Raw genomic sequence first — 13027 nt, 5'->3', positions numbered from 1 at the left:
ATCTCAGCCTCCCAAGTAGCTGAAACTACAGGCATGTACCACCACACTCGGCTGATGTGTTTGTTTGTTTGTTTGTTTGTTTTCTTAGACAAGGTCTCGCTATGTTGCCCGGACTGGTCTTGATCTCCTGGCCACAATTGAGGTTCCTGATTCAGCCCCCCAAAGTGCTGGGATTATAGGCATGAGCCACCACGCCTGGCCATGACTGTATTTATGTTATGGATGAACCACAATTGATGAAACCATCAAGCATTACTTGGATTCTACTTAAAAAGCCTTCAAAATGTTAGCTGTTGTGGTTAAAGTGGGTGCCCACAGCCAGAATAAGGGCCACATTCCAGCCAATAGGAAGAGCAGAAAAGGAGAGGGCGTACTCTTTGACTTTAGGGACACAATCTGGAAGTTGCCCGCATCATTTCTTCCCAAGTTCCGTTTGCCAGAAAACAGATACATGGCCCCAACAGGCTCCAAAGAGGATGAGAGACATCTTTTTGGCTAGGGAATCTCACGCCCAACTACAAATTCTGTTTCAGTAGAAGAAGGGGTGGCTGGGCAAGGGGGTTCACACCTGTAATCCCAGCACCTTAGGAGGCCAAGGCAGGTGGATTGCCTGAGCTCAGGAGTTTGAGACCAGCCTGGGCAAGGTGGTGAAACACTATCTCTACAAAAAATTAAAAAAATTAGCCAGCATGGCGGCACCTGCCAGTAGTCCCTGCTACTTGCAGAGCTGAGGTGCGAAAATTATTTGAGCCTGGGAGGTCGAGGCTGCAGTGAGCTATGTTCCTGCTAGTACACTACAGCCTCAGTGACAGAGTGAGACCACATCTCTAAAAAAATAAAAATAAAAATTAGGATGTCGGGAGTGGTGGCTCACGCCTGTAATCCCAACACTTTGGGAGGCTGAGGCTGGCAAATCACCTGAGGTCAGGAATTAGAGACCAGCCTGACCAATATGATGAAACCCCGTCTCTACTAAAAATACAAAAATTAGCTGGGCATGGTGGCGCATGCCTGTAATCCCAGCTACTCAGGAGGCTGAAGCAGGAGAATTGCTTGAACCCAGGAGGCAGAATTTGCAGTGAGCCAAGGTTGCACCATTGCACTCCAGCCTGGGCAACAAGAGCAAAACTTCGTCTCAAAAAAAAAAAAAAAAAACAAAAAAAACCAGATGTGGTGGCTCACACCTATAGAAGAAGAAGGGGAGAAAAAAATGTTGGTGAGGCCAGGTGCAGTGACTCATATCTGTAATTCCAGGGCTTTGGGAGAATGAGGTGGGAGGATCGCTTGAGGCCAGGAGTTCAAGACCAGCCTGGGCAACATGGCAAAACATCATCTCTATGAAAAATATAAAAATTAGCTGGGCATGGTGGTGCGCACCTATAGTCCCAGCTACTTGGGAGGCTGAAGTGGGAGGATCGCTTGAGCCCAATAAGTTGAGGCTGTAGTGAGCCATGATTGCACCACTGCACTCCAGCCTGCATAACAGAGCAAGACCCTTTCTCCAATAAAAAGATAAGTAAAAATAGTTCATTCCTTTTTATTGCTGAGTAGTATCCCACCGTGTGGATCTCAAAAAAATGGATAAACAACTTGTTTATCCATTCATCCAGTGAAGAACGTTCGGTTGTTTCCAGTTTGGGGCAATTATGAACAAAGCCACTATTAATATATGGTACTAGTTTTTGTATAAACTCACGTTTTCACTTCTCTTTGGTAAATACCTAGGAGTGGGAGTGTTGGGTTGTATGGTGTGTTTATGTTTAAATTTCTTAGAAATTGCCAAACTTCCCCCAGTGTCTGATGCAAATGACAGAAGTCTTCACAGAAGGTCCCAGATTGCTTTAGCAGTGGAGCTGAGGTGTTTGCTCCCCAAGGCAGGAGTAGGATCTGATCTGTGTAGCTCAGGGACTGATTTCTTGGACCTCCTAGAGATTCAGTGGGTTCCCTAATATCATTGAACACATCACACATCCCCTTCTTCTTTTTTTTTTTTTTTGAGACGGAGTCTCACTCTGTTGCCTAGGCTGGAGTGCAGTGGCGCAATCTCGGCTCACTGCAAGCTCCGCCTCCTGGGTTCACGCCATTCTCCTGCCTCAGCCTCCCGAGTAGCTGGGACTACAGGCACCCGCCACCATGCCTGGCTAATATTTTTGTATTTTTAGTAGAGACAGGGTTTCACCGTGTTAGCCAGGATGGTCTGGATCTCCTGACCTGGTGATCTGCCCACCTCAGCCTCCCAAAATGCTGGGATTACAGGTGTGAGCCACTGCCCCCAGCCTCTTTTCTTTTCTTTTCTTTCTTTTTGTCTCTCTTTCTTTCTTGTTTCTTTTCTTTCCTTCTTTCTTTCTTTCTCTCTCTCTGCCTCCCTTCCTTCCTCCTTCCTTTCTTCTTTCTCTTGAAACAGGGTCTCCTTCTGTCACCCAGGCTGGAGTGCAGTAGTGCCACGATAGCTCACTGCAACCTCCAATCCCTGGGTTCAGGCAACCTTCATGCTTCAGACTCCTGAGTAGCTGGGACCACAAGTGCGCTCCACCACACCTAGCTAATTTAAAACAATTTTGGGGGCCAGGCATGGTGGCTGATGCCTGTAATCTCAGAACTTTAGGAGGCTGAGGTGGGAGGATCGCTTGAGGCCAGGAGTGTGAGAACAGCCTGGCCAACATGGCGAAACCCTGTCCCTACTAAAAAAAATGCAAAAATTAGCCAGGTGTGGTGGCTCATGCCTGTAATCCCAGCTACTTGGGAGGCTGAGGCAGGAGAATCGCTTGAATCTGGGATGGGGAGGCTGCAATGAGCTGAGATCGAGCCACTGCACTCCAGCCTGGGCGACAGAGAGAGACTCCATCTCAAAAAAAAAAAAAAAAAAAAAAAAAAAAAATTTGGGCCAGGCAGGGTGGCTCACGCCTGTAATCTCAGCACTTTGTGAGGCTGAGGCAGGCGGATCAGTTGAGGTCAGGAGTTTGAGATCAGCCTGACCAACATGGTGAAAGCCCATCTGTATGAAAAATAGAAAAATTAGGCCAGGCACAGTGGCTCACGCCTCTAATTCCAGCACTTTGGGGGGCTGAGGAGGGTGGATCACCAGAGGTCAGGACTTTGAGAACAGCCTGACCAACATGGTGAAAGCCCACCTGTACTAAAAATACAAAAAACTAGCCGGGCTTGGTGGTGGGTGCCTGTAATCCCAGCTACTCAGGAGGCTGAGGCATGAAAATTGCTTGAACCCAGGAGGCGGAGGTTGCAGTGAGCTGAGATCGTGCCACTGCACTCCAGCCTGGGTAACAGAATGAGACTCTGTCTCAAAAAAAAAGAACAATTTTTGTAAATATGGTATCTTGCTATGTTTCTCAGGCTGATCTTGAACTTCTGGCCTCAAGAGATCCTCTCACCTTAGTCCCCTAAGGCACTGAGATGACAGGTGTGAGCTACTGCAGAATGTTTAAAGGAAACAACCGACTATTTTCCAAAGCGGTTGCTCTATTTTGCATTTCCACCGGCAGTGTCTGAGATTTCCAACTGCTCCACATTTCTGCTGACACTCGATAGGGTCAGTCTTTTTAATTTTAGTCATTTGAGTGGGTGTGCAGTGACATTTCACTGAGGTTTCGTTTATATTTCCCTAATGACTAATAGTGCTGAGCACTTTTTCACAGGCTTCCTGGCCATTCATGTCTCTTCTTCTTCTTCTTTTTTTTTTTTGAGATGGAGTCTCACTTTTGTCATCCAGGCTGGAGTGCAATGGCTCGATCTCGGCTCACTACAACCTTTGCCTCCAAGGTTCAAGTGATTCTCCTGCCTCAGCCTCCCAAGCAGCTGGGATTACAGATGCCTGCCACTGTGCCTGGCTAATTTTTGTATTTTTAGTAGAGATGGGGTTTCACCATATTGGCCAGGCTGGTCTTGAACTCCTGACCTCAGGTGATCCGCCTTGGCCTTCCAAAGTGTTGGGATTCCAGGCGTGAGCCACCACGCTGGCTTTTTTTTTTTTTGATGGAGTCTTGCTCTGTTGCCCAGGCTGGAGTGCAGCGGTGCAATCTCAGCTTACTGAAACCTCTGTCTCCTGGGTTCAAGGGATTCTCCTGCTTCAGCCTCCTGAGTAGATGGAATTATAGGAAACTGCCACCCCCAGATAATTTTTGTGTTTTTAACAGAGATGTGGTTTCACCATATTTGCTGGGCTGGTCTCGAACTCCTTACCTCAGGTGATCCGCCCACCTTGGCCTCTCAAAGTGCTGGGATTACAGGAGTGAGCCACCACGCCCGGCCTTCACGTCTCGTCTTTAGTGAAGTGTCTGTTCAAATGTTTTGGTCACTTAAAAATTAGGCTATTTGTCTGATTTTTAAATTAAATTAATTAATTTTTTTCTTTTTTGACACAGGGTCTCACTCTGTGGCCCAGGCTGGACTGCTGTGGTGCAATCAAAGCTCACTGTAGCTTCTGCCTCCCCAGGCTCAGGTGATCCTCCCACCTCAGCCTCCCGAGTAGCTAGGACTACAGGTGGGTGCCACCATGCTGGGCTAATTTTTGTATTTTTTGTAGAGCTGGGATTTTGCCCTGTTGCTCAGGCTGGTCTCAAACTTCTGGGCTCAAGCAATTCACCTGCCTCAGCTTCCCAAAGTGCTGGGATTTACAAGCTTGAGCAATCACGCCTGGCTCCCAGGCTGGTCTTGAAATCCTGAGGTCAAGTAATATGCCTGCCTTGGTGTCCCAAAGTGTTGGCATGACAGGCGTGAGCCACTGTGCCCAGCTTATTTTTAAAAATAGAATTAGAGCTGGGCATGGTGGCTCACGCCTGTAATCCCAGCACTTTGCGAGGCGGAGGCAGGTGGATCACCTGAGGTTGCGAGTTCGAGACCAGCCTGACCAACATGGAGAAACCCCATCTCTACTAAAAATACAAAATTAGCCAGGCATGGTGGCGTATGCCTGTAATCCCAGCTACTCGGCAGGCTGAGGCAGGAGAATTGCTTGAACCCGGGAGGTGGAGGTTGCAGTGAGCGGAGATCGTGCCACTGCACTCCAGCCTGGGCGACAAGAGCAAAACTCCATCTCAAAAAAAAAAAAAAAAGAATTAGAGACAGGGTCTCGTTATGTTGCCCAGGCTGGTTTTGAACTCGTAGCCTCAAGCGATCCTTCTGCCTTGGCCTCTATTCATCTGATGTTTTACAAAGCTTCCAGCTGCTTTGAGGAGGACAGGCTATGGAGAGGCCAGTGTGGAAGCTGGGAGAGTGGGGAGGGACTGTAGCTTCCACAGAAGTGAGCTGGTCACAGGCCAACACACTACCTGGTTTCTGGGAAAGTCAGCGTTGGCTTCCCCAACTCTTGGCCTGCCGCCCAGAGAGGGTGAGACACTCACCTCTTGATCTTGTGTGGAGGCCCTCAGCTCAGCTTCCAGGAGTCTGGCAGTGTCTTGGGGCAGCGCCTTGTTGCTGGGTGCCCTGAATCTCAGCTTCTTCCTTCATCCAAAGAGGGAGGGTTTTTTTGTTTTGTTTTGTTTTGTTTTATTTTGAGACGGAGTCTTGCTCTGTTGCCCAGGCTTGAGCGCAGTGGTGCGATCTTGGCTCACTGCAACCTCTGCCTCCCAGTTTCAAGCAATTCTCCTGCCTTAGCCTCCTGAGTAGCTGGGATTACAGATGTGTACCACCACGCCTGGCTAATTTTTGTATTTTTTAGTAGGGACGGGGTTTCACCATGTTGGCCAGGATGGTCTCAAACTCCTGACCTCAAGTGATCCACCCGCCTCAGTCTCCCAAAGTGGTGGGATTACAGGTGTGAACCACTATGCCTGGCCAAAGAGAGTGTTTTATCCGTCCTCTAGCCCAGAGGCCAGCCCAGACCTGCCACCTGTGGTCTGCATCAGCACAGTTGTATTGGTTGCTAAAATGTTGAAATATTCCACTTCTGGTTAGTAAAGAGCCCACATAGCCCACAGATGTCTGCTACCACCCGAGTCCATTCCTTGGGGACCCCTTGGACTTTCCCACATCTCAGCAACTAAAGGTGGCGCTCTAGGACCCTGATTCCAGCCCCTATGGCCACATCCGTATGACTGGATGGTGCTTGGGGAATATCTTCTGGGGACAGCCCAGGCCTGGCTGAAGTGGGGAGGATGACTAGGAGGCTGATGCTGAAGGACTGAGGGAGGATTTTTTTTTTTTTTCTGAGTCAAAGTCTCACTCTTGTCATCCAGGCTGGAGTGCAATGGCATGATCTTGGCTCACTGCAATCTCTGCCTCCCAGGTTCAAGCGATTCTCCTGCCTCAGCCTCCCAAGTAGCTGGTATTACAGGCGCCTGCCACCATGTCTGGCTAGTTTTTGTATTTTTAGTAGAGACAGGGTTTCACCATGTTGGCCAGGCTGGTCTCAAACTCCTGACCTCAGGTGATCCACCCTCCTTGGCCTCCTAAAGTCCCAAAATCCAAAATCATGCCTGGGATTACAGGCGTGAGCCACTGCACCTGGCTGAGGGAGGATTTTTATCAAACTAAGCTGAGAACTCGAGACTGGACATACTAATTTTTAGCATGGAACATATCCAAGTCACACGGTACCGAAGTATGTTCGCAGCAGTGAATCCATAGGGGTCTGCAGCAACCTCAATCCTTGCCTCCTTAAAAAAGAATTTGACCAAGGGGCATAAGGCAGAGTGAGAAACCAAGGTAAGTTTTAGAGCAGGAGTGAAAGTTTATTATTATTATTATTTTGAGACTGAGTTTCGCTTTTGTTGCCCAGGCTGGAGTGCAATGGCGCAATCTCTGCTCACTGCAACCTCTGCCTCCTGGGTTCAAGCGATTCTCCTGCCTCAGGCTCCTGAGTAGCTGGAATTACAGGCATGCGCCACCACGCCAGGCTAATTTTGTATTTTTTAGTAAAGACCGAGTTTCTCCATATTGGTCAGGCTGGTCTCGAACTGCCGACCTCAGGGGATCCGCCCACCTCGGTCTTCCAAAGTGTTGGAGTACAGGCGTGATCCACCGCGCTTGGCCCTTTATTATCATTATTTTGAGACAGAGTCTTGCTGTGTCGCCCAGGCTGGAGCGCAGTGGCGCGATCTCAGCTCACTGTAACCTCCACCTTCCAGGTTCAAGGTATTGTCTTGCCTCAGCCTTCTGAGTAGCTGGGACTACAGGTGCCCACCACCATGCCCAGGTAATTTTTTGTATTTTTAGTAGAGACCGGGTTTCACCGTGTTGGCCAGGATGGTCTCGATCTCCTGACCTCGTGATCCGCCTGCCTCAGCCTCCCAAAGTGCTGGGATTACAGGCATGAGCCACCGTGCCCAGCCTAATTTTTAGGGGTTTCACCATGCTGGCCGGGCTGGTCTTGAACTCAACCAGGCATTATTCTAATAGACCTCACAATATCCTCACAAATATCCCAGCAGCCTGGCCTCCCTGCTGCAGTCCCTGCTTCCACAGTCTGCTCCCCACCTGCGGCCAGAGGGAACCTGTGAACCCCTGAGTCAGGTCAGGGCCCTCCTGGCTCAGAGCCCTGCTCTGGTCTCTGACTGCCCCCTTGCCCACTCTGCTCCAACACATTGGGTGGCCTGGTGTGCCCGGGAGGACCTACAGGGTCTGTTCCCTCCATGCTCGCTCTAGACACAATGGGAGAGGCTTGGGTTTTTAAGGGACGGGACTCAGCCAGGCCTGAACAGTGGTGACCGTGGGCTGAGCTGGGACCTGACCCTCCTCCAGGCTCCAAATCTCCTCTCCTCCCTTCCCCCACGGGCCACTGGGCATCTGCCCTGTGACCAGAATCCAGTTTCCCCTTTTTTCTCCTAAGCCCAGGCCCAAGGAGCGGTGGGTGTGACGTGTGGATGGGGGAGGGGGGCTTCCTGCAGCTGTCTCATCCTCCAGCACCCTAACCTCAGGTTCCTCCTTCCCCAGCCCCAGGCTCCAGCTGGGGGCTAGAAGTCCCCGTCTCCTTGGGGTGGCCTCCCTTGGGCCTTGCTCCCAGCCACTTCCTCATTCAGCAGGAGAGCCAGCCACCTGCCTCTCCCCGAGCCGCCAGCCGTGCCTCTGTGTCTGTGCCACTGCCTTACTCTCACCTTTCTCAGCTTTGCTGCTGTTTTCTCCTTCCCCATCTTTCATCTTTGTTTTTCCCCCTGACTCTTCCCTAGTCAAAAACCTGATTTTGGGTCTTGGGTTCCATTTCCACCTTGATTTGCTGTGCAGCCTTAGGCAAGCGTCTCTACCTCTCTGAACAATGGGAATGATAAGAGCATGTGCCCTAGAAGGGCATTGCGGGGACTGAATGATTTAACGCTTGGGACAGAGTGCCTGCATGTCATTAGTGCCCACATGCTGCTGGCTCTTTTAATATCCTTTAAACAGCACAAGTTTCTGATGATTAAATAATCATCATCATAGCTGATGCTTTTAAAAAGCTGACAAGGGTCAGACCCTGGTCTAGGAACTTTAATTCATTAATCCCCACAACTCTAAAAAGTAGGTCCCATTTTACTCCCAATTTTACAGATGAAGAAACTGAGGCTTAGAAAGGTTGGAGCTGGGTGCGGTGGCTCACACTTGCAATCCTAGCACTTTGGGAGGCCGAGGTGGGTGGATCACCTGAGGTCAGGAGTTTGAGACCAGCTGGCCAACATGGTGAAACCCTGTCTCTACTAAAAAAAAAAAGAAAAAAAAATACAAAAAATTAGCCGGGCATGGTGGCAGGCGCCTATAATCCCAGCTACTTGGGAGGCTGAGGCAGGAGAATCACTTGAACCTGGGAGGCAGAGGTTGCAGTGAGCCGAGACCGTGCCATTGCACTCGAGGTTGACCAGCCAGGAAGAGGCAGAGCTGGTTTCAATCAGCCAGAGGAAGGTCATGACACTGACCCTCCTGTTAAAACGATGTCCGACCCCTGACTGGGGACAGAGGTAAAGTTTGTACTTCGTGTACCCTTTGCCCTTCACGTCTAGTTGCTGGGGGCCTGCGGCATGGCCCCTGGGTGTCTGGGCCTGATTCTTTCTTGGGTTTTGTTTCTGTCTCTCCTCCCCTGTCTCCTCCTCCCTTCTGCCACCACCCGCCTCAGACTTCCTCCTTCACTTGCCTGGACGCTGCGCCACATCCCACCGGCCCTTACACTGTGGTGTCCAGCAGCATCCGGCTTCATGGGGGGACTTGAACGCTGCAGCAGGCTCCTGCTCCTGCCTCTCCTGCTGGCTGTAGGTGGTGAGTTAGGGGCTTCCGTGGCTGCCTCCCAGGTCCCTGGGCTCAGCTTGGGGCAGAGCAGGGAGTGGGGTGGAACGAGAGAACCAAAAGTGGGTGTTGGGATGGGAGCAGGTCCCCAACCTCCCAAAGCCTGTGGGTTTCTCCCAGAGCCCAAGCCCCCAAGTTTTGTCGTCCGCTACAAGCAGAGGAGAAGAGACATCTAAGGGTGTTGCCACAGGACAAGTTGTGCAGAAGTAACGCACATAGTCTGGTGGCCCAGACGCCAGCCCCCTGAGTCCCGCCAGACACACTCTCCCCGTTGCTAACCTCTTGGCTGTCAGGATCCACCTTCCCTGGCTTCTAAACTTGCCTCCCCCACCCCCGTCATAACTCTGTGCCTCAGTTTACCTTCTTTTTCCTCCTCAGGTCTCCGTCCTGTCCAGGCCCAGGCCCAGGCCCAGAGCGGTAGGCCTAGACCCAGCAGTCCCTCTCTCTACCTCCCAGAGACCTCCCCGTCTCCGTCTCTCCCGCACCCTTTCCAAACCTCCCTGCCGCTGACCCCCTCCCCACAGTTCCCAGCACACACTGACCTCCCCTGACCCCTGTGCTGCAGATTGCAGTTGCTCTACGGTAAGCCCGGGCGTGCTAGCAGGGATCGTGATGGGAGACCTGGTGCTGACAGTGCTCATTGCCCTGGCCGTGTACTTCCTGGGCCGGCTGGTCCATCGGGGGCGAGGGGCTGCGGAGGGTGAGTGGGGCTAGCAGGGGACATCCTGAGGACTTGCCTAGATGGGGGTGGGGGCCTGGGTAAACTCTCAGATCTCAAACATCCAAAGGGATGGAAATGGAGGTGTTGATTTGGAATGACAAAACACCCTCAACTCACCACTCTGCCTGTCTCTGCACCCCACAACACCCCTCACCTCCAGCAGCGACCCGGAAACAGCGTATCACTGAGACCGAGTCGCCTTATCAGGTGAGAAAACCAGACTGTCCTCCTCACATTTCACTCCTGCCAGGGATATCTGCCCCAGATACTCCTTCATGCCATCAGAGGGACCTCAAAGCCACTCTGCCTAAAGCACCCCCAAACCTTGAAGGCACACGGGACATCTGTCCAAAACTGGGCCGAATGATCAACCACAAGCTTATGGTCAGCTTAAAATGTGTGAAGAGGGGCTGGGCATGGTGACTCAAGCCTGTAATCCCAGCACTTTGGGAGGCCGAGGCGGGTGGATCACTTGAGGTCAGGAGTTCGAGACCAACATGGTAAAACCCTGTCTCTACTAAAAATACAAAATTAGCTGGGCGTGGTAGCACATGCCTGTAATCCCAGCTACTTGGGAGGCTGAGGCAGGAGAATCCTTTGACCCAGGAGGCGGAGGTTGCAGTGAGCCAAGATCACGCAATTGCACTCCAGCCTGGGCAACAAGAGGAAAACTCTGTCAAAAAAAAAAAAAAAGCGTGAAGAGTTAAAAAGAAAAAAAAAAAAGGGTGGCTTTGCCTTTGTAAGTGTAAGCACAGGCCTTGCCAGAAGTCAGGCCAGGAATTTTCTGGAAGAAACCCAGCCCTAGGACGACTGATTTCTGGGAGACGCTCTCAGTAGGGCAGAGAATGTCATTCAGCCCTACCTTGGTAACTCTAAAGAGAGGAGTCCTAGAATCTCTTTTTTGGGTTTGAGGACCCTTCATCCCTTCGAGAAACTAAGAAAATCTAGACTCCCAGAAAAATCTACACAAAAAATACAAAATTGTGCATATAATCTGAGAGCAGTGTAAATGTTCTTTATAATTAAAAAAAATTTTTTTTTGGCCAGGCATGGTGGTGCACACCTGTAATCCCAGCACTTTGGGAGGCCAAGGTGGGTGGATCATGAGGTCAGGAGTTCAAGACCAGCCAGGCCAGGATGGTGAAACCCCATCTCTACTAAAAATACAAAAATTAGCTGGGCATGGTGTCATGCGCGTGTAATTCCAGCTTCTCAGGAGGCTGAGGCAAGAGAATCGCTTGAACCCAGGGGGCGGAGGTTGCAGTGAGCCTGGGCGACAGAGTGAGACTCCATCTCAAAAAAAAAAAAAGACAAGGGTCTCACTATGTTGCCCAGGCTGGTCTCAAACTCCCCGTCTCAAGTGATCCTCCCGCCTCAGCCTCCGAAAATCTTGGGATTACAGGCACAAGCAACCATGCTGGTTGAATATTCTTGAAGCTCTTTTTTCTTTCTCTACTTTAATTTTTTTTTTTTTTTTTGAGATGGAGTCTCGCTCTGTCACCCAGGCTGGAGTGCAATGGTGTGGTCTCAGCTCACTGTAACCTCCACCTCCCAGGTTCAAGCGATTCTCCTGCCTGAGCCTCCTGAGTAGCTGGAACTACAGGTGCATGCCACCACACCTGGCTAATTTTTGTATTTTTAGTAGAGATGGGGTTTCACTATGTTGGCCAGGCTGGTCTCAATCTCCTGACCTCGTGATCCGCCCACCTTTCCCTCCCAAAGTGCTGGGATTAGAGGTGTGAGCCACCGCGCCCGGCCTTAATTTTTTTTTTTTTTTTAAAGTAGAGATAGGTTCTCACTATGTTGCCCAGGCTGGTCTCAAACTCCTGGGCTCAAGAGATCCTGTTACCTCGGTCTCCCAAAGTGCTGGGATTATAGGCATGAGTCACCATGCCTGGCTGAAGCTCTTTTTAAAAACTATAGAGTATACAAGACAATCTAGTCATCTATCCCCCTCTCTGTCAATGTTCCTTTTTAACCCTTTAGGGGGTCATGAGATCCTCTAAGACCTCTCCCCTGAAGAATGCTCGCCCAGACTAGTCATTATATATGATTTTAGGGTTTCTGTCTGAGGCCTGCCCCTGGGGGCCACATAGATCCTCCCCCTACCCCAAGTGTGAACACTGCTGTGTGAAGTCTGATATATTGTCTGCAACCAGCTTTGCCTATTCACCTCACTTGTGGATAAAGTTTCTTTGTGAAGTCTAAGAATCTCAGGATTGGCTCTGTGATATCCAGAAGACCGAGGGGCCCTTCCAGTTACTGGTGGCAGTGAAATTTTAGGGCAAAGCATTACCCGCATGTATTTATTCCCTCTGTGGATGTGTGCAGCACCTATAAGTGCTAAATGCTGGGGACACAGTGACAGAGTTTATATCCTAGTTAAGACAAACTTGAAGCAAATGAACAAATAAAATAATTTTGGGAGGCACAGTAAAGGAAATAAACAGGCTTTTTTTTTTTTTACAGTGGCTGGAGTGTGGGGAGAAGAAACTACAGAGGGGAAATTGAGAAATGCCTCTCTGAGGAGGTGACGTGAGCTGAGACTTGAAGGGAGAGGGGATCTAGGGGAACAGAGTTTCAGGCAGAGGAAACAGCACACGCAGGGACCCTGAGGCTGGGGCACACTGATGAGGCAGAGGAGAAGGGGGACATTGAATGTACTTGAATAAAATCCGGATCTCTTTCATGGCTATAAGGCTGAAGAAGCTGCCAGGGGCCTTGCAGGCCACTGGGAGAAGGCTGGATTTTATTTGGTGGGTCCCTTCCACTGATGGCCCCCATTCCTTTAGGAGCTCCAGGGTCAGAGGTCGGATGTCTACAGCGACCTCAACATGCAGAGGCCGTATTACAAATGAGCCTGAATCATGACAGTCAGCAACCTGATACCTGGATCCAGCCATTCCTGAAGCCCACCCTGCACCTCATTCCAACTCCTACTGCGATACAGACCCACAGAGTGCCATCCCTGAGAGACCAGACCACTCCCCAATACTCTCCTAAAATAAACATGAAGCACAAAAACATTATGCCAGATCCTTGGGCTGATGGAATGGGGACATGTGGGGGTTCTGAGGGGGCCTTGGATCCAGAAACAGTTCA

At 50.4% G+C, this 13027-nt stretch overlaps 1 protein-coding gene across 3 annotated transcripts; it reads left to right on the top strand.

The window, feature by feature from the left end:
• The first annotated feature begins 8514 nt into the window (after nucleotides 1-8514).
• TYROBP (transmembrane immune signaling adaptor TYROBP) lies at nucleotides 8515-12949 on the top strand. 3 transcript variants are annotated; one of them, XM_034944962.3, is made up of 6 exons: nucleotides 8515-8882; nucleotides 9038-9177; nucleotides 9583-9621; nucleotides 9770-9904; nucleotides 9993-10132; nucleotides 12718-12949. In XM_034944962.3, the coding sequence occupies exons 1-6, from the start codon at nucleotides 8830-8832 to the stop codon at nucleotides 12781-12783; spliced, it is 573 nt and encodes a 190-aa protein (XP_034800853.2). In that variant the 5' UTR covers nucleotides 8515-8829; the 3' UTR covers nucleotides 12784-12949. The 3 variants fall into 3 exon arrangements, with proteins under 3 accessions (XP_034800853.2, XP_008967387.3, XP_003816207.2); XM_008969139.4 differs by having other exon boundaries at nucleotides 8557-8882; nucleotides 10089-10132; XM_003816159.4 differs by having other exon boundaries at nucleotides 8736-8882; nucleotides 10086-10132.
• Nucleotides 12950-13027: the final 78 nt, after the last annotated feature.

The sequence above is a fragment of the Pan paniscus genome, chromosome 20, assembly GCF_029289425.2.
Source record: "Pan paniscus chromosome 20, NHGRI_mPanPan1-v2.0_pri, whole genome shotgun sequence".
In the NCBI taxonomy this organism is placed as follows: Eukaryota; Metazoa; Chordata; class Mammalia; order Primates; family Hominidae; genus Pan; species Pan paniscus.
Note: the sequence above shows the minus strand (reverse complement) of the source record. Positions and strands in the feature narration are given on the sequence as shown.

Coding starts and splice junctions, on each gene's coding strand:
- TYROBP (XM_034944962.3), top strand. CDS start 8,830: ATGACACTGACCCTCCTGTTAAAACGATGTCCGACCCCTGACTGGGGA. Junction 9,622..9,769: donor CCAGGCCCAGGCCCAGAGCG/GTAGGCCTAGAC, acceptor CCTGTGCTGCAG/ATTGCAGTTGCTCTACGGTA. Junction 9,905..9,992: donor GGGGCGAGGGGCTGCGGAGG/GTGAGTGGGGCT, acceptor AAACATCCAAAG/GGATGGAAATGGAGGTGTTG.